This window comes from Lissotriton helveticus, chromosome 5_1 (genome assembly GCF_964261635.1).
Source record: "Lissotriton helveticus chromosome 5_1, aLisHel1.1, whole genome shotgun sequence".
Taxonomy (NCBI): Eukaryota; Metazoa; Chordata; class Amphibia; order Caudata; family Salamandridae; genus Lissotriton; species Lissotriton helveticus.
In genome coordinates, this window is record NC_136065.1 from 1,173,844,705 (window position 1) to 1,173,866,369 (window position 21,665).

The window sequence follows — 21,665 nt, forward strand, 5'->3', positions numbered from 1 at the left end:
GAGGCAGAACAAGATCTGTCTCTGGCCTTAAATATAGGATTCGAGCATCAGGGTGATCCCATGAGTAGGCATAGCTACATTGGGCAACTAAATAGTACAACTGTAGATATGGAACATTATATCCCCCTCTCTAATAGGGTAACGTGAGGACAACCCATGGGACTCCCGCGGGTTTCCCACCCCAAATCAATCTGTATAATAGAGTATGCACTGTTTGAAAAAAGCTATTGGTAAGAGGAATATGTATATTATTAAAAAGATAAAAGAATGTGGAGAGCACTACAATTTTTAGAATCGACACCTGGCCCGCAAGTGATAGGGGGAGTCTCAGCCATCTCTTCATTCGAGTTGTGAGTGCGTCGACTGCTCATCCATAATTCAGACGTAAGCTTTGGGCACTGTCTAAGTGGATCTGGATTCCTAAATATTTAACTGAGTCTGTGCACCATTCTAAAGGGAATTCGCAATCCCAGTTTTGAGTACTGGCTGTCAGTGGAAATATTGCGGATTTGTTCCAATTTATGCCCAAACCCGAGAAGCGACCAAAGTGAATGATTTCTCGGTTTAGTTGTGCGGGTGTATGACATAGAGAATTGTGTTGTCTGCATACAGGGAAACCAGGAGGGGGGCCAGTGTTGAATTGTAGGCCCCTGTGTGGATGTCCCTCCTGAAAGTGACGGATCATAGGCCATAGCCAGAATGAACAATAGTGGGGACAGTGGGCAGCCCTGTCTGGTTCCACGGGCTAATGGAAAGGGACCTGAGTGTACCGTTTAGACGCAGCCGAGCAGTTGGTTTGTTGCATAATAGTGTGGTCGTAGCAATAAAACCAAAAGGCATACCCATGCGTTTCACCACAGATGGAAAGAAAGGCCATTCTAAGGAATCGAAGGCCTTCTCTGTGTCGAGAAGGATAGCTAGCGGCTGCTGGCGTGTTTGGGTTTATCCGATGGATGACCGAAAAGAGTGTTCTAAGGTTCAGCGAGGTGGAGCGATGTGGTACAAAACCGGATTGAGCCGGTGAGATGATGAATTCCATTAGTAGGGACAACCGATTAGAGATAACTTTAGCTACGATTTATCATCTAAATTTAGGAGGGACAGCGGTCGGTATGAACCGCAGTGTGCTGGGTCCTTACCAGGTTTGGGAAGGAAAATTATGACTGCCTCTCTAAAGGTGGGAGGTAACATTTGTGACTCCTATGCCTCAGCATATACCTCAGCTTTGGAGCTAATAACTCCTTGTATTCTTTGTAAAAATCGCTGGTGAATTCGTTGAGCTCAGGTACCGATGAGCCACAAATTGTGTCAATGGCCAGCAATACATCCGCACCCGAGATAGGTTTGCCCAAAAATCCTGCATGTATTTCTTAAGGTACACAAAGGCTTTCTCGTCTAGATAACCTTCTTGGGCTTTGTAATCATTCCCTATAGTAGTGAAATATAGAGCAGAGAAATAATCCAAAAATGTGTTCTGAATGTCTGCTGTGGAGTTGTATGTGTGCGCGTCCGGAGATTGTATTTCAGTGATGTAGGTTTTGTGATATGGGGGGCGTAGGAGCTGGGCCATTATCCTGCCAGCCCTCTCACCCTCGCCATATCGTCGGGCTGTCTGATATTTCCCTAAGAATAGAATTTCCCGGTCTGCTGTTTCCCTATATTCTTCCAGTAGCACCAGTCTCTTGCCCTCGTAAGTGGGTTGTGTGTGATCTGTGGTGGCCTCATCTAAAGCTTTAAGGTTGCGTTCCAGGCGTGTCAGTGTATTACGCAGGTCTCTAAGGACTCCTGCTTGTTTAGCTATGCAAGTACTCCTGATGACTGCCTTAAAACCCTCCCACAAAACCACCCATGTTCCCACCGAACCAGTGTTGATGGCAAAATATTCCTCCATGGCTTCCGCATTTCTTCTTTGAACACCTCATCCTGTAAAGCACGACTAGGGAAGCGGCACTGACGTTCAAACCCCTCTGGGCGGGGTATCTTAAGATGTAGCATCACTCGGGAGTGGTCTGAATAAGTCCTAGGAAGGGTCCCAACTGATGCGCACCAACCATAAATGTCGGGGGAGAGTAACCAATAATCAATCCTTGTCCAGGTGTTGTGTTGGCCTGAGTAGTGGGTATATTCTGTGATGTTTGGATTATTTTCAGCGAGCAACCAGCTAAATGCAATGCCAATGTAGTGAGATCAGTGAGCATATTCCTAAATTCACATTGAAAGAAGTCCCATGTGATTAGATGCAGAGTCAACCCGTGACCGCACTGGAAAACAGTTTGGCACTTCCGTCAGATCCGCTGTGCGGAGAGGAAGGGCCTGATCTCGCCCTGTTAGAAGGAAGATTGTTCGGTTTATAGACACAGCAGAACTCCTGCACTTCTGACAGGTTTCCGAAGATCCGAGCTCTGCCATCCACGTCAACCTTTAATCTTGCAGGGTACAACATGCCATACTGTAGTCACAAGTTTCTCAGAGCAGCTTTGACCCTGTTGGATTTGCTTCATGTGTCCTGCACCATGGCCGTAAAATCTGGGTAGAAGGACAGTTTAGTGCCCTGCCAATCGATGTCTCCCTTGTCTCTAGTCAAGCGTAGTGCCATGTCCTGGTCCCGAAAGTTTATTACTCGTGCCACAATAGGTCTGGTAGGGAGGCCTGGGTTGGGCCGAGGTCCCAGAGACCTGTGTTCCCTCTCAATGACAAAACCAGCGGTGAAGGAATCCTTGCCAAATAATTCAACTGACAAGGTCTCCACAAAGAGATCCATACGGCCAGTGGGGGGCGCCTCCGGAACGCCAAGAATGCGTAAATTGTTGCTGCGGCTGTGGGCTTCGAGGTCTTCATTTTTAATGGCCACCTCCTTCAGAATACGTTCGACCCTTTCTAGATGCTTGGCGGATTGCGCAGTCTCATCCTCAATTTCAGAGATGCGTGCTTCAGCCACACAGAGCCGCCTGTTATGTTCTTGTATCTTGGCGCCCAGATTCGAAATGGTTTTATCAAGTAAATCAAAACGATTGTCCAATGCTTTAAAGCCTGCTCGCATCTTGCGGAGTAGGGAAGCTGCCATGTGTGAGGAAGTATTTTCTTGCCCCGCTTGTTGCACAGTTTCCGCCTTGGCAGGGTCTTGTTGTGGAGCTGTTGCAACCAGTTTCTCAAATAGCAAAGTCCTTTGCTTTGGGTCTTTACGGCCCATGCCGCGTCAGAGATTCTTTGCCTTGAACTCCCAGCCCCTAGCAGGTGCACCCCTTACCAGTAACGCCCTCTCTGGTGACGAACAATGAGGAACTCAAGATGGAGATGTTCGTTATAGAAAGACCCCAGAACTGCTGTGCAGTGTGTGGTGCATGTGGTGACCGGGTGTAGGCAGGAGAGTTGCCCAGTCTCATGGGGGAGCAGCAAGCTTCGTGGGCAATAGTGTTGTGGGCAGTGATTATATGAAAGGGGAGCTCGCCAATGGCGGAGGGAGACAAGCTCTTAGCCAGCCACCGGGTGCGGCGCTCCAATGCAGGGCAATGGCATGCGATGCACCGATGTGGGAGGGGGGACTGCCCTTGTGGAGGCAGCAGTCTCCGATGTCGGTGTAGGTATCTCCTCTGCTTGCCTCGAAACAGGATGGCACAACTCGCTTCAGGCCTCCCCAGCAGTGTTTTCAGGCCGATGCAGTGTAGAAGGCGGGCCGCGGGGTCTTATTACAGCAGGAGGAATGGTATGGGGCCAATGCGTTGCGATCCAGACCCCCACCGGGCCGATAATCTGTGCATCTAATAGAGACTACTAGCCGCAGATTCCTTCACGTAGAATTACCCCCAGGCGTGACACTGGACCGGGAACATTTTTGCCACAGCATCCCCGCACACAGGCGGGAAGGGGAGGGGGCGGCACCAAGCGACTCAGCCCCTGCGTCCTCCACGCATGTGACGTCAGTGAGGTCACAAGTCCTGCCCCGGCGCGCCTACGTCCGTTTTTTCCTTTTCCGCGTGCAACGCGGATCCGCATCATGCTCCTGGCCTTTTTTCCCTTCACGCTATTGCGGTTGTGTGGGGACAGTGTGTCAATGCCTTCGGGCTTTGAGACGTGCTCGTCTTGTGGACGCCTTATGTTGGTGACCGACCCTCACGTCATCTGCATGTAGTGTTTGGGCGAACACCATGACTCCACCGATTTTTGGGGCGTGCCAGAAGATGAAACCGAAGTCCCGGCGGGAGCGCCGAATGAAACTTCGCTCAGCTCACATGTCCAGGTAGGCATCATCACCACGCCCGGCCCCGTGGAGGGTTCTCGAACCTGCTACTTCCCTCATCATCGCCCCTCTTCGAGATCACAGGAGCGTCGCTCACCTGTCAGTAAGTGTCGCAGTTTGTCCCCAAGGGTCGGTTTCCGCCCTGTTGGGGGCATAGGCTTTCCCCGGGGGGTACGGCTCCGCGTGTCGTCCCCCTATCTGCCGTTCCCCAGCATGGGGGCGATTAGAGCCCACATGGGAGACATATGCGGCGGCTTTGCAGGCCTCCCTGGCTTCTCCTCCTCCTCATCCATTCCTTCCTGGGACGTCAGCAGATCCCTTGCAGTGTGCGGGACCCTTGTGGCGTCGCCGGTGGCTCTGGCGCCGACTGGCTTGGAAACAGGCTCGGAAGATGTGGTGCCGCCCTTCGGGGGTCCCTCCTTCGCAACACTGCTCCTCTGCTACGCCCCAAACTCCCGCAGCAGTCCCTGTGGTGTTGCGGGAGGTCGCCGGGGCTCAGGTCGCACCCCTGAGCCCCTCTCGGTCTTCTGGACAGGAGGCAATCTTGTCTGAGGCCGAGGTGACGCCGCTTCGGCGGCGCCACAGGGGTCGGCGGAAGGCCCTTCTCGTCCCGTCACAAGTTGAGGCTGGCGGGGGACTCCTCGTCCCTCCCCGGGTCCTTCTCGTTCCTCCACGCAGGCGGCTGCCTTGTCGGAGGTTAGGCCGGTGCCTTTCCGGTGCCGCGCCTTTGCCACCCCGGCTCCGGCCCAGCCCCGGTCTCCAGCGCCAAGCACTGCGGCGGAGGCCGTTCCGGTTTCTCCCCTGGTGTTGGCCGACGAAGTCCTGCCTCGGATTGCGGACTCTATGGCGCCAGGACGGCTTCGGGTCATTGACTCGTCCTCGGACGCCTCTTCTCCGGCGATTCGGCGCTTGTTGATGTCATCCTCCCCGGAGACGGGCCGACGCGTCATGGCTTTTTCCCCGGCGTCGTATAAGTGCGGCTGCACGCCGTCTCTGCGGCCGCGGTCTTCGCCAGAGGAGCCGCAGATCCCCAACTCCTCGGTCCCTCTTCCTCCTTCCTTCTTTCAGGACCTGGCCCTTCCTCCCTCTGGTTGGCTTAGGGGATGTATCACGTGAGCCCTTGGTAGTTTGTTTTTCAACTCTACTGCCTGTTCCCATAGCATTTTATGCTTAATTGTGCCACCTTTTGCATCTTTAAGCACTTTTTGTTCCCAGTGGAATAAGTATTCATTGTATGATTGCACACAGTAAAAGGATTCACACACGATTAGTGTGGGGGATTCGTGACCTGTATTTACAATTGCCAGTATTAATCCTTTTAACTCTACCTACTGTCCCGTGCAGTCTCCTAGAGATGCCATCTTGGTGTAACTTGGATGGACCTGCACATCCCGCATGCAACCTTTAACGATATCACATGCTGCGCTGTTTTGTTGCTTACTCCCTATGGCCGGTTGAGCAGATCCGTCAGTGTAAATGATATATTTATACTGATCGAGAGGCAAGATTTAATTTGGTAGAGGATATTCGTGTTCGTATTGCAGGAATTATTGTGTTTTGAAACTTGTGTCAAAGCTGTATTCAACGTCTGTTGCAGTAAGAGAATTAGCCCATTGTATCTATCTCAGATGTGAGGCTTTTGCATTAGGAATGCTAGCCTTTGTAACAGCTTCTAAAGGCGGTACTGGGGTTACAACAATTATGCATTTGCCCTGAGCCAGTGCTCTTTCTGTTGCTACAGCGGTCTGAACTACTGTCAGGATTTTTTCTGTTGAAGTGAAATGCATTTCTGCATGAAGTTACTAAATAACGATGACCAGGTATTAGCCATAACATTAGCTAATATTAAAGGGGCAGCAGTGTCAGTGGCAATCCACCAACGCCTAGGGAGTTCAGTCCGTTAGAACAACCACATGAACTACCCAAAATAATCGAAACTGAATATGCAGAATCAGGCAGAGACAGTTTAGGTGGGAAAGCTATAAACCCTCAACTGATGGGCAGTCCTGAAAAGGACACTTCTAAGTAGACACCTGCTTCTTCTAAAAAGAAGTGGGACAATAAAAAAACAACACTGTACAGAAAAAGATCTCAATCCTTTGTGTACAGGTGTGATTTGTATTCGATAGGTACTGTTTTGCCTTCATTAAAGGTTAGGTTGGTGTACCCGCATTGACCCGCTATTACACGTAAAACCAAGTGGCGTACGTTTGTGTGTGTATATAAGTGTTTTGAAACTATCATGTCTTCTTGTAGGGAACGTAGGATATTTGTGTGTTCCTGTGCCCCTTGTCTAACTTAAAAGTCAGGTTTCATTAAATTGTAGAAAGGTGCTACTCATTCTGTATAATCCAAAATATATGTTTTGCCTAAATTTAGTAATCCCAGTATTGACTGTACATTTTTTAATGCTTTTGGAGGCTAGAGCAGCGCACATTTTTCTAGAAAGTTAGCTGGCAGACTTTTACCTTCACTTGACAGCAAACATCCAAAAAATAAGACATGGAGGTGGGTGATTTTCCATTTTTTAAAGTTAAATTTGTAGCCCTCAGAGGCAAATCTCATAATTATGGTGCTCATCCTGGTCAAGTGCCTCTCTAAGTCATCGTCCGTCAGATAAATGTCATCCACATAGAACAATGCTTCTTAATCAAATTTTTGGAGTAACTCTGGTACCCTTGCTGAAAATTCCCTGGGACTGTGCTTATACCCCTGAGGGAGATGACAAAAATGTCGCTTGGACCCCAACGCTGCGAATGCGGTCAAAAACCTGCTTTCAGGTGCTATATTGTGGCAGAAAAATCCATTTGAGGTAAGTGTTTTGTATTTTTTGGACACAATGTTATATATTAATGCAGCACTGTGTGCATTCTGAACTGTAAATATCTTAGTGCAAGTGTTTAAATGTCTGTAATCTAAAACTAGACGATATGTATTGTCTATTTTTGAAACACGAAACAAAGGATTGCTCATTGGGGAGGTGCATGTTTCAATGACCCCTTGGTATTCAAGTTGATCTAAGATCTCTCTGACCTGTTTTTTAGCTTCTTGCTTTATTGGATATTGCCTCTGAGCATTTGGTGAAACTTTTAACAGGATTACGTGGTGGGTTGAATTCTCATCCCATCCAATGTGATTTTTCTATAATGCTTGAGCCTGGGCTACTGCCCACTCACTCCTGTGCATATGTGTATTTAAGGTGAATGGGAACGAGGACGGAGAGAGATGGAGAAATTATATCTTCTCCCCTATGGCAATCCATAACGAATGCTGGTGGCCAATCTTGTTCAGTTAACAGGATGTCATAACCAGATGATAGGTTCTTCCAAAAGAGACCTTTTCTTTTTTTTTTGGGCTTGTCCCCCTCCATCCGGTCATGTAACTTATGTGGGACACTCATCCTTTTATCTGGTGTTTCCACCGTGATGTAATCATTCAAGTCCGCTGTCGCCAGAAGTTCCTTCAGGTTCTGTCGAGCTATTGTTACTTCTGCCGCACTGTCTAGCATCGTCTGAGCTCATTCCTAGTTCAGAAGTTGTATTCTGGGCATGTCTGATTTTCAGGCCTGCAACCTTCTTCTTTTCAAACTGAGGTTTTGATTTTGGCTTTTCTTCTTTTTTGGAAGTATAGTCTTGAGCGTTCTGCTGCTCTCTGGACCGTGTACGCTCTTCTTTGTGTTCTGACCGTCCTTCTCTCTCTGAGTTTTTCAATGAACCCTGAAAGGAGCAAGAGGAATGTGTATCAGTGTCCTGATACCTGTCAGGTTTCCTAATGTTATCCCTATTCCTAAAGTTGTACCTCTTTTCAGAGTGCTCCTGTGGAGGAGATCTACCTCGGGATTGAGATCTTTTTCTGTACAGTTTTGTTGTTTTTTATTGTCCCACTTCTTTTTAGAAGATGCAGGTGTCTACTTAGAAGTGTCCTTTTCAGGACTGCCCATCAGTTGAGGGTTTATAGCTTTCCCACCTGAACTGTCTCTGCCTAATTCTGCATATTCAGTTTCGAGTATTTTGGGTAGTTCATGTGGTTGTTCTAACGGACAGAACTCCCTAGGCGTTGGCGGATTGCCACTGAAGCTGCTTGCCCTTTAATATAAGCTAATGTTATGGCTGATATACCTGGTCATAGTTATTTAGTAACTTCATCCCCAAGTTCAGAGCAGGCTCGGCTCCACACTCGTTCTGTATTTGTCTTAATACATCGGGTATCACCGCTAATGATGGAATACCATGAGTTCTGGAATATATGGCAGCAAAGACTGAAGTGGTACAATCCTCTAATTGTGGTGTTATCCCCATGGGCAAGCAGCTTGTTAGCATTCTGTGTTTTTCAAATGGGGTAGTATTCCGGAATACCGCCTCTAACTGTGTTATTTTCTGAGCTACCCAGAATGGCATTTGTTAGCGTTTTGTGGGCATTTTGCCCATTCCTGTGTGTATTGTTTGTGGAGTGATTTTAGTTGCTGTACTCTGAGATTGAGTTCCATTTGTTGCAACTGTTGTTGGTTGGACTGTGAAAGTCCTCATGACGAATTGTCAGGTTTCTGTAGATTTTAATTAAATCTTTGTGTTGAGTGAGTAAGTCTGGCTATGGCATTGTATCAATGTCAGGATGAGGTGTGTAGGCTGCTAATTTCAGCTGCGTTGCTCCTGGTCTTCCTAACGGACCAAGCCTTACTTCTCTTCTTAAGTGGGGTAGGACGCTTTTAAATCAGTATTGGTGTTCCTGGTACGTGAGTGGAATCTCTGTTCTCGAACAGACCATATTCCAATGGTGCATCTCCATCTGTATTGTAGTGAAATGTCTGCTTTCGTGCATCTGCTGCTGGGAATGTAACCCACAAGTAGAATACCTCTGTTTTGTTTGATTTGTGTGCCTCAATCACGAAAGCTACTAAGCCACCTCTAGCTGGTAAACCATTGTCTAATAACTTCATGGTGATAGTATGCCTGAATTTAGGTGCAATTTGAATCGTGCCCAAATCTTCTTCTCCTGTTGAGAAGTGCAGATTCACTACTGCTTTATCTTCGCTCTCAGTCATTTTGAAACAAAGAAGTTTGATCAAGGGAACTAAGATAAGGTTTTATTGCACAATTTTAGGATCACTGTGTCCTGTCCAGCTTGATTAAACAGTAGCCAATAAATAGGCTATTTTGCCTACTCACCTGTTGCGGAATTTGTGCCTACCCAGTCCAGACGTCTCTTGTGAGTAGAGGGTCTCTGAGAATAAGCACGACTGAACTACTCAGATTCTACTGTTAAATAAGTACCCAACCAACATTGGTGGCGCCTTGTAGTGTAGTTCCTATATTACCCATACAGGACCTGCATGTTTGAAAAACATAAACTGATGGAATGGTGGCAGACTAACTCTGAGCACCCAGACTGAGAATGTTAGCCTGTTTGCATTAGCTAGCTCACAGTGCATATAATCTCCTCTTGTCTGGAAAAGAATAGTTTCTGGCAACCTTAGAACATGACAACCCTGACCCCCCAGGATCGTGGAAACAATGTACTACCTTTCACTCAGTCACTCATGCTCACTTAGTTTCTCTCTGAGAGTTACACAGAAGAAACAGTCGGGCATGTTTACAATAAGTATTTATTGAACAGTTGTTCTTATCGTGTATAATATATGTGCTGCGACAACCGTTAGACAGTAGCAGAGATATATGATCAGCAGTACAGTGAATATAAAAGGATTGTACACTTCTACCATTTAGCAATAGTCCTGAACACATACATGGATATAAAATGCATGATGAAAGAAAGCGTGCATACTCCTACAATGCCTATCTAGATGTACCTAAGTGTACCTAGCATGTCAGTAGGTTTGAAGCCAAGAATCCTTCTAAGTTTACTCTAACCCCATAACCTGAAGCAAGAGTGTGGGACCCCATCCTGGTCTCGATTTGGACACCCCGCAGGGGATGTTTAGACCACTGGCAGCTGGAGCGTATAAATGCAGGAGCCTCAGCGTCTCTGGTCAGTGCGTCTGCCTGGAAGCCTCGATTCTCTCTAACTAATACTAGCAAGAGGTGCTGTATTTATAAAGAAAAGTATCTAGGGTTCCTTTGTCCCTTGTGTTTTGTATTAGCTATTGTTGGGTTTGAGGATGACTTATGGGATGAGCCTTGTACGTAGATATTATGCCGGTTGATGTAGCCCCAGCCTGGTTTCCAAGAACCCTTAAGAATATACATTCATACTGTGTCAGTCTAATGATGAAGTCATAGAACGCTATTGTTCAGGGAAACCCTCCTTCTGCGCCCAGGACTAGAACTAGGTAAAGGTTTATTCCTAAAAGGCTTGTTACTGTGTAGTGTAGGGGAGGTGATGTAGGTGAAAGGGTATGATGTTACGCGGGCCTATATTAGGGTATCTATATGAAACATAGGGTAAGACATAGGGTAGTGCATTGGAGATGCTGAATTTTGAGTAAAGTAATGAATATAAAGATACATAAGTACATGGAAGATATTTATGTATAAGGTAATATATCTAGATTTAAGTTGTATTAAATGAACTCAGACTGTCTAAGCTAATGTTTTTGTGTGTATGTATATATTGCGGAAGAACGAATACGGACTCCTGTTAACTGGTGCTTATCAGTTTATTGATGATTACTCCGCCATGACGCGGTTTGGCCTGAACATGCCTTGATCACAACGCATGACACATGATTATATATCCCCCAACAGTGAAGCAATTGTAGATGAATAGTCATTATAAAAATGTACTTATTTTTGCAGTGACTTTATATATACATGTTAAACATAGAAAAAATAACCATAAGTAATATGTACATTTGCTAAGCAGAATAAACAAGGTACACTTATACAAATGTATTGCTTTGTGATTGATGCAGAGCAGCTTGAATATGGATCTTCTGGCAAGCTGCAACCAATGTAGGGCCTTCAGGGCAGGGGAAATCTGGGCTTGTGGCTTTATATTTAAGAGTAGTCTGGCAACAGAGTTCTGACTTTGTGGTAGTCTTTTAATAGTTGTTACTGATGATTTGTAGTAAAGGCTATTGGCATATTCAAGTTTTGACTTAAGAAGAGAGATAGCCTGGAGCATTTGTGGTAATCCCAGCTAGGGCAAAATACATTGCAGAGTTTTTGTGGTAATGAAGCTGGATCTTGCTAGTTTGTCCACTTGGGCATTCATTGATAGTTTGGAGTCTATGGTAATTCAGAGGTTGGTTACTTCCTTAGATACTTCCAGTGTTCCCAGATTGTCAAGCTAGGGGGCGAGCGGGTCATCATTTGTCCAATTGCCATTTGGGAGTTTTTCAATTTTAGAAGCATTCAGTTTGAAATGGCTTCATGTTATCCACTCATCAACGGCTCTTGGGCAACTGTATATTTCTGAGTTGCAATTGTTTTTGAGCCTGTACAGTTTAAGGAGTCTTTGTTTGGCATCTGCCTAGTTATAGCATGTGAAGCGAGATTGATTGATTATTGCCTGTAATGACTTTGTGTAGATGTTGAAAAGCATGGGCGAGATGAAAGAGCCCAAGGTGTCTGCTTTGGTTGTGTAATAATTGGCCAGTTTGTCTTTGAAATCTTGAGTAGTGGTACAAGCTCCTTCTAGGCCATTTGGTTTACGAAATTTGATAGATTTTTTATTAGCACATTTAGCAGTTTGAATTCTGTGTGAATAGTATCTTTTCTATAGCTTTTTAGATTGCAAACTGGTTAAATCTTTCAAGTTTCTTAAGGTGAAGTTTGTCTTGACTGGCGTTTACTTTGAGCGAGGCGTGTTGCACCTTTCTAGTTTGCTGTTTAATCTCTTAGCTCTATTTTATAAAGTGCTTGTTTTCTTTTTTCTTTTGTGTTGTTCTGAGTGGTATTGGGATATCAAAATGTTTCTGTAGCCACTTCTATAGTTCTTGAACAGAATTTATTGTGTCTAGATCTGTCTTGGATGTTAGTTTTTCAAAGTGTTCAAAATTGAGTTTGATAGGTGGATGCACGTACGGTTGTTTTAGTTGTGTTGCTTTGTGTTGGAAATCATGCAAATGGTGGCCTGACAATGTGACTGGAGTAATTGTTTGAAAGGTAACTATTTCTGGATTTGCAAAAATGAGATACAGAATGGGTCTAGCAAGCTGTGAGGCAAGATGGCGGCTGCTGCAGCAGCCGAGTGAGCTGGTGCGTTATGCTCTTACCTGTCTGCTGACCTGCCTGGCGTCTTTGTCGGGTCTTCTGCGTTTGTACCGCTGACGGGCTTTGCCCGAGAGATGTGCCGAGTGACTGCGGGGCAGAGAGGAACCAAACGGTGTTCACAGAATCGGGACCGGTGACGGCTCGGCGGCTACCTCCGCCTCTGTGCCGCGAGGTGAAGGAGCTGGCATTCGAAGGAGAGAGGCAGCCGCCGTTACAGGGTCGACCAGCAGTGCAAGGCAGGCGAAGCGTGTTGGAAGCGGAGCGGCCACAGGTGGTTACCCCCCCCCCCCCCCGAGCTGTGAGAGTGAAAGCGCACAGCTGTGCACAATTCCCGGCGCTGGAAGGAGACGGAGGTTGGTCACTTCGAACTACTTTGGACTATTTTGGATCTACGTGTGCTTTGCTGGAAAGTGACTGGGGAAAAAGAGTCAAAAAGAATTAAAAGAATTACAAGCATTACAAGCATTACAAGCATTACAAACTCCAGTTTAGCAGGAGCAATTGTCATTCACAGTGTGGAGTCCCGGCTTATAACGACTGAGGATCTTTTGGACTTTCTGGGCTGTCACTAGACTCCCGGTATGCAGGTATAACTAGTTTGCTACATCGACAAAAAAAAAGCAACAAAAAAAAAAGCAAGTTTTGGCAAAGTGAGAAATAAAAAGAAGTACAGTCATGGCACCAAAAGGAAGGGGGGGAGAGGGAAAGGCGCAAATAATATTAATAATATTAATACCAATCCTAATTCTGCCTGTAATGAGGACCTTCCATCTAACACTGTTACTACACCTGTTACTACACCTGTGAATAGCAATAATCCCCGGGCACGCAATGAGAACACTAAGGAGTGCACAGTACTTGATTTATTAAGAAAGAAAAACACAGGTGGCATAGTGGGTGCTGTTAGCAGCTCTGCGCAGATACCCCTTAAGACTAAGCCTAAAAACGGCCTTCCCGATCCCTCAGGTGCAGTCCCCAAACAGAGGACTATTCCGAACCACTTACCTTCAGCTGAAACACCTCTAGTAGAAACCCCCAGAGAGCAAGAGCAAGACTATGGGCGAGAGCAAGACCTGGAACGGGAACTGGCGGTCCTATGCCAGGCAGTGGGGGAGACTAGGAATAACTTTGAGAAAGAAAAGGATACTTTGCCCTCTGCCATAAATGATTTGGAATCTGTCGATTCAGGGGGCCCGGCCCGTTCTTTTCTATGTCAGAGGGTGAGGAAGAGGACGGGGATGGAAAGGACAATGAACAATTCTCTTCTTCTGGTGACTGGGGAGATGATATTAATGCTAATACAAGCTTGGGAGAAGATGTTTTATCACCTGACTCCCCGAATGTTACAGTTAGGAAAATTAATGAAACACAGAAATCCCTTGCCAACAACAAACTTCACTTGATTGACCAACCACAAAGGCAGGAACAGACGGAAGAGTCGGAAACTGAAGCAACTCAGGAAGAGGCATATAACTTCGGCGGGGAAGGAGAAGGGGAGATCACCTTAAAATCAATCTATAATTTACAAACATCCATGTATAAAATTATTATGGCCCATAGGGAGGAAACTAAAGCGTAAGGGCTTCGGACACAGGGGGCTGTTTGTAAATTGCAGAATGTGGTTTGTCGATTGGCTAAAATTGTACTGAAACAACCACGAGAGTCCAAGAAGTGGAAACCCGAGTTTCAACAGTTGAGGACGAGCTTTCCAGCCAGAAAACTTCAATTATTCAGATAAAAAAAAATGACTTAGACATAGATTGGAAACTCACCGACCTGGAAAATCGGGCACGCCGGAACAACCTGCGTATTTTGGGGATTCCGGAACTTTCTGAAGAAAAGGACGTTCGCCGATATGTTGTTCTCTTCACTGCAACCTTCACGGACCTTAAAGACTGGGATTGGGACAAAGAAATTATAAGGGCTCATCGCTTCCCCTTTACTCAAAGACGAGATGCAGGGAGGATAGCGACTCAGCCCAGGGCAATTCTAATTTGTCTGCATAATTATCTCCTTCGCGAGATTTTGTACGATTTAGCTAGGCCAACAAAACCTAGGAAAGATTGGGGCACAAATTTTTTGTCCGTCCTGATTTTTGTCAGACAACTGTTCAGCAACGCTGGAGGCTTAGGCAACTTATGACACCTATTCAAGCGAAGGGGGGCCAGGTGTTCTTATTAAACCCTGCAAAACTGAAAATTGTCTATAAGGGGAAGACAACTTATTTTGTATCTGAGATTAAAACTCAACAGTTTATAGACACTATGTAAGGCTAATTATGGATAGATTTTTTCCCCTTTTCTTGATGGGGTACTTTTGTCTAGGGTGTTAATCAGTTGAGGCCAGGTTTGGTCCGCACAGATAGGGAGATTATTTCACGCCACCCACCATCAATGAGGACTTGTGTCCTTATGCCTCTGTTGGGAGGGTGTTGTGAGGGTGTTGCAAGGGTGGGGGGTGGGGGTTGGGTGGGTGTGTGGAAGGGAAGGGGAGGGGGGGGTTTGGGGGCAAGGAAAAACAGTTAATGGTCAAATATTGGCAGTTAAACTTCAAAATGGGTCTGTCTTTGTGTTTTCCTATTTTAATACATTTGATATATTAAGTGACATTTTTGAGATCTGTGATAGATACATAAATAAATTTAATAATGGGTAAAATATCTTTATGCTCATGGAATGTGTGTGGGCTAAATGATAAAAAAAAAAGAGGGACAATTGGACAGATGCTGAAAACTATGCTGTTGACATTTTATGTATCCAAGAGAGTCATCTTGCTTGGAAAAATAGAGGGTGGCTTAGAGATCTTGGGCTAGAGATTGTAAGCTGTTCCCGACAGACCTCTAGTGTAAGAGGAGTGGCAATATTAAAAAGATTTGGGCTGGGACAGGTTAAAAATATTAAAGAGGACCCATTGGGCCGTTGGGCTATAGCTGCACTGAAAATAGGGGAAATAACTTTGACTATTTGCTCAATTTATGGGTCAAATGCCGATGATCCCTCTGTACTACACCAACTAAGCATTGAATTGGCCTTATGGCCACCTTTGTTAATTATCTGTGGAGACTTTAATTTACATTTAGAAGAGACATTTGACTTATTTAGTGGCAGTCCTTATGTTGGCAGAAAGAAAAATGTATACAGAGCTGTTAAAGGGCTGGTCCAGGAATTTGGGTTGACGGATATTGGATATGTTAGAGCTGGAGGCCTGCCCGGGCACACATTTTTCTCTGCCCCTCATCAGAAGCATTTTAGACTTGACTATTTTTTTGTAGCTACAGCCCTTATTAATATCTCTGCAAATTTATCATATAGGATCCTACCTAAGGTCATTTCTGACCATAACCCTATTCTTCTTAGTTTTGACTGGAATTTTTTTACCAACTGTTAGACCATGGTCTTTTGACCGTAAACTTCTGTATGACTCATTCTATATCGAACACATGAGGAAATGGATCCCTGAATTCTTTGAGAATAATAAAGGGTCTGCTGCGCTTGTAACAATATGGGATGCTTTTAAATGTGGGGTTCGTGGGGAAACCCTGAGCTACTCGCTTAGAAAGCAGAGAGAGATTAGAAAAAATGCGGAAGCTGAGATGCATAAACTGAGAGATTTGGAAATTCAATTAATGCGGGCTTGTAATATAGGACTGGATACCGACGGTATTTTAAGAGATCTATTGGTTCATAAGGTTAGAATCCATCAATGCTATTCTAAGAAGTTTGCACAACAACTTACGGCGTTTCGAGAGGAAGTTTATGAAGTAGGGGAAAACTCTGGGAAACACTTGGCCAAAAGGTTGCGACAGAAGATGGTATTTTCCTCTATAGATAAAATAACGGACGATACAGGGAAAACTGTTAATGAAACCTCAGAAATATTGGAAGTGTTTCGTGGATTTTATTCTAGACTTTATACAGAGGACGGGGGTGCGAATTTTGAAGATAGGATTTCAAAGTTTATGGAATCAACCCTTAATGGCATTGTGACAGATGAGGAAAAGGAACAACTAGATCTTCCTATATCTTGGGAGGAAATAGAGTCTTCTCTCTTATCTCTAGTGCATATGTTTTTTGGTTGCTCTAAATTGAGAGAGTTCTTTAAACAAATTGAGAAATTTTTGAGTGCTGTGGTAAAGCTTAATATTAAAGTAACGGCTGAGATGGTTTTAATTGGTTTAGAGGCCGGAATGTCAAGACCCAAACCCTTAACCTGTTTTCTTTTTATTTGTATGGCAGTAGCTCGAGCATGTATTACCAGGGAATGGATTAATGCAGACCCCCCATCTTTTTTTAGGTGGAGGGAAAGATTATTATATATGTATAATATTGAATCTGCCATATATAAACTCAAAGGGGTTAAAAAAAGAGCTTTTGGTGAAAAAATTTGGGAGCTCATAACTGAATGGATTTAGACATTGTTTGATGCTGCTTATAACAGAACCGATATGCTGATGTGGCTTATACTTTATTTTGGTTGTTTTTTGTTTTCTTCTTATCGCTTTATTTTTTGCTCTTCTGTATTGACATGTGAATGACCATTTCTGTATATCCTTGCATAAAACAAAATAAAAATAAATAAAAAATGGAATGTCTAGCAATGTGCGTGGGTTTGTGGATGATCTGATGTAGGTTCAGTGTGTCTACGCCAGTGATGATTGTTTTTGGATACGTCATATTTTGTGTTCCAAACCAAATGATAAGGTCATCAAGAATGCATAGGTTGGAATGTAGTGTTATCAGGTTTGAAACTGTGTTTAGAAGTGTGTCTGAGAATGTTGCATTGCTAGGTGGAAGTCTGTAAAGGAGAAGTAAGCTACAGGAGGAATATGGTGTAGGGTTGCCTGTGGTGAAGAGGGTTTGACAATCTTGTATGGAAATGTTGTCAGCTTTATAGTGATATTTAATGTTTGCTTGAACACAACAGCTAGGCCACCTTCTGTTTTGCCTATAGGATTTTGTGTTATAGTTTTATAGGCTGGAGGAACGGCTTCATGCACCACTGGAGCCATATCATCTCCCAATCATGATTCAGTTATGAAGCGTATGTCCGATTGTGTCAGTGAGAAGGCTTTTTTGGAGTGACCAAGCATTTATTAGTAGGCAGTTTAGAGGACGTCTTTTAGTGATGGTGTGACTTTGTTTTGTAGAGACCGAGTAGTGTTTTGTGGCTTGTAGCAGGTGTGTCCTTAGTGCTGGTATTAGCTGTATGAGGATAGCAATAGTGTAGTTGTTCTGTATCGTATTCCCCATCCAGCAGGCTAAGAAGGCATTTTGATGGGTAGGCATGTGTAGGTGGTGGAGGTGTTGTTTGAGAGTGAGTTGTTGAGCTGTGTTGTTTTTGTAGAGTAGCCTTGTTGTGCAGTAGACATGGAGATGCGAAGTTGCGAAGAGCGGCATGTTGTTTATTTTCTTTTTGTCTGTTTGTGATGGAAAGTGTATGAGCCTGGGGTGGTGGTGCAGTATGACATGTTGTTTCTGGCAGAAATAATTGCCGTAGTGTGTGTAAGGTTTTGTTGTGCTTGTATGTGTTAAGTTTTGTTTTTGAGGAGTAGTGAGAGGAGATGTTTGTTTTCAGAGAGGTATTTGTATTTAAAATATTATTGGTTAGTTGAAGTTCCAAGGTAAAGGGAGTGGTGATGTGTTTTAGAAAAGAGTGTATGTGGTGTGTGAGAATACGGGGACAAGAGTTAGAAGTGTTTTTGTTAGATTTGCTTCTTGGAAGAGGTGATGTGTGGTGAAGTGTAGGGTAAGGGTTGTATTTTTGGGGAAAAAGGAGTAGGCGGGTGTTGGTGGATGAAAAGATGACAGGTTGAGTATAGGTGTGGTGAGGACATAAAAGGGTCTCTTATTAATTAGACTACAGTTGGTGATTTTATCGGCTGGACGTGTGTAACAGGATTGGTTATAGTGTTTTTTATGGGGTTTTGTAGTGGGTGTTGAGACATTGATATGTGTTTGGGGTTTGTTTGTAGTGATTGTGTGCAGTGCATTTGCCGTGAGTATTTTAATATGTTTGTGGTTATGGATGGGATGAGGTGGGTGCAGGTTAATGGAATTTAGGGCTTTATTTCTGACCCTACGCCTGACCTGTTCCGAACAGGTCCAAATAGGCATCTGCCCTTGTCCTTGAACCCTGACCGTAAATAGCCCTATTGGTCAGGTGACCCCTTCGGCCAATGGGATCCCTAACCAATCAGAACACTAACCCTTAGCACCAATAGGAGACCAAGCCCTTAAAACTAATTATAGCCCTAATTCTGGCACCTATCGGAACAAAACCCTAAACTCTAGGTCCCATAGAAACCCTAGTCCAAGGAACCAATCAAAAACCTTAAACCTATCCACCAGTCGGAACTCTAACCCTAAGCCCAAAAGAAACACCAGATAGAGCAGCCAATCAGAGCAGAGATGTAACGTCCAATAGCAGCTTATATAAGGGTCATGTGACCTCAAGCTCAGACTGCTGGGCAGGGGACTGGGAGCTGCTCCTCAGTTCAGAATATCCTTGGCGACAGACATGCTCCATCCACACTCTGAAGATCTGCAGGTAGGGCCTAAACCAGGCCACTAATAATACTGCTTTTCCCACACTTAAACTACTAACTCTCCTAGCCAAAAATGAGTGCTACATAGACTTTACAAACACAATTTAAACACTAAGCACACTTTGTTTTGTCTCTGAGGTATAATGTATTTTTGTTTTTTAGAATGTGTTTTATTTTACTCACTTGCTAAGACAAAATTGAGCTGGGGTGTATTCCTTACACACAGGTCTGAAGACAGATTAGGGGAATAACTAGGAGGGAAAATTAAGCAGTCACGGGCAGGTAAAGCAGCAGATTTTAAGCTACAAAGCCCACAAACAAACAAGTAAAATCGAAGCATTCATGGGTAGAGGAAAATCACTTTTAAAGTTCCAGGGAATAAACCGAGCCAAGATGAACTAGTTTTTCCTAGACTAGGATATCATGGTTTTTGTTTGGAAGCTACGGTCAGTGTCACACCTGATCCACTTAAGTACAGTTATTTTTTTGGTACAAAATTGATACCAGTAGAGTGTTAAGATGGATTTGGTCGTCTGCAGTATCAGCAGCACACACATTTAATTCAAATAGACTCAACAGGCACGAGTCATGTATGTGCAATCGAGAATAATTATAGATTTTGCAATGATGGCTTGGGTTTGAGCAATTTATCTGGCAACTTGTTATTAATTGATGGACAAAGGTATATTTGTGCTTTTAGCCACAGACTTTATAGCATTACAAAAAGAGCCAGCTGATTTTGATCTTTTCCAACTGATAATTTCTAGCAATACATCAATGATTCTATACCTGTGGCTTGGAATAGAGAGCTAAGATTAAAACATTCATGCCAATATAGATTTAAATCCAATGCATTAAAGGTACATGTTCTAGTTGGAGATAATTTTCTTGCCAAATACCAAATCAATGAACACTTTCTCATCTTACTTCAACAGGCTATTCAGTGCGCTGTGGCAGACGTTGTTCCTGTGCAAGGAGTTTGGACACAGGAATGCAATTCTACAGTAGGGCAACAACTGCTCGGACAGTACTGTACTTTCAAAGTTATTGACCTGCAACGGGGGACTGAGTGCTGGACAATGGATGTTATGATCACTAGCATTGGTAAGACACCAGCCATCACTTCATAAGTATTTCTGGGGAATATTATATAATAAAATAGCGTTGTATTCCATGTTGAGCTTTTTTTTTTTTAAATAAAAGTATTTAGTTTGATTTTCAACTATCATTGGTAAGACATTTGTTGTGTGCTGGGTAAGGTGCTTAACACCAGCCATGACTTCATAGCTATTTCTGGGACCTTTTTTTTTAAGTAGCATTTTTTTATTTTGATTTTCAACATTAGCTGTACTGCAAGACCAGCATATCCTACACCCATCGCAAATAAATAAATTACAATGTCTTGGCAGTCGCATTCAAGGACAAGTGTTACCTGTGGAGGTTTTAGCGAGGGTAGTGTCAAGTAGTGTGCCTAGTTGTGGAATCTGCTCTTCTGGGTTAAACAGGGGCAGTGCACCGTCAGTAGTGTGTGTGGCCTGAATTTGGAACCCGTTAGGTGCAAGGAGGGCTTGGCAAATGTGAAATCGAATCCTACCCGGGGCGCTCCAAAAGTAAATGAGCTCACGAGGGAGATTGCATCGAAAAGGCTCACTGTGGAGTTGCCGCCGGAAGCGGTCCCATACGTGGTGGTACTAACTGGAGTACCATCTTTGGAGGAGGGGACCAATGAAGCCGAATATCAACTAAGGAATAAAGTAATATACTGGCTAAAACAGAATCGTCCTCTCCCTCCAAATTTAAACGGGAAAATGTTGTATGTCAGACGCCTTCCCTGGATAGGACATAGGAAAAAAGAAATAAAGGGGGACATAATAATAATACATTTTAAAGATAAAAGGGCAGTTGGTCACATTATTAATTGGATCCCGCACAATGCTAGCAACACCATAAACACATGTGACCTTACATATTTCTACCCTAGAATTCAAACGGCCCCAGTATCCAATGTCCAATCATTGTTTCAGTCCACTGTAAATTACATAGAACCTCCATTCCGAAACCAGAATGATTGGCTAGGACATCCACCTCTAGATCTGGAAGGTTACCCTAGGCCTTTAGCACATAAAGCTCGACCACTCTTCCAGCCTATTGTAAATTACAGAGACCCGCCGATCCAAAGACAGACAGATTGGTTAAGGCAACCGTCTCTGAATCTGGAAGAATATCCTAGGTATCCGTTTTATCAACATCCCAAATACCCAATCCCACTTTACAATCGTTACGCTGCATTGTCAGGCATGGAGGGAATCAATTGACTTGATCATGGGATGACAGTAGAAAATAGTTCTGAAAATAGCTCTGTTAGTCCACATAAGGTTCCCCCCATGATCACTGATCAACAATTTCCAAATGACATTTTGTCTATTCAGTGCCCTAAGCAAGCCTGCCTGAAAGACACAACGATTGTCCCTGCAATTACGATCGCAGGTCAAAATTACCCTTTTCTAGCTCCCAAATCTAAACGGAATTGCCACTCCGGAATTGACAATATATTAAAACCAGCTATTGGGGGACATAAAGGGGTAGAGACTAAACATCGTATTTCTGTCTTATTTTGGAATGTGGCAAGGCAGCGGGCAAAAGTGACTAATGACAAGTGGATAGATTTTATCCCAAATTTTGACATTCTAGCACTTCAGGAGACGTGGGCATG

At 44.2% G+C, this 21,665-nt stretch overlaps 1 protein-coding gene across 2 annotated transcripts in view; it reads left to right on the top strand.

The window, feature by feature from the left end:
- TDRD1 (tudor domain containing 1) overlaps positions 1-21,665 on the top strand; it is a 2,637,228-nt gene that overhangs the window by 755,734 nt on the left and 1,859,829 nt on the right. For both annotated transcript variants that reach the window (XM_078643866.1, XM_078643867.1), the window contains exon 10: positions 19,888-20,056. In XM_078643866.1, coding sequence (XP_078499992.1) covers positions 19,888-20,056 — 169 coding nt within the window. The remainder of the gene's footprint in view (positions 1-19,887; positions 20,057-21,665) is intronic.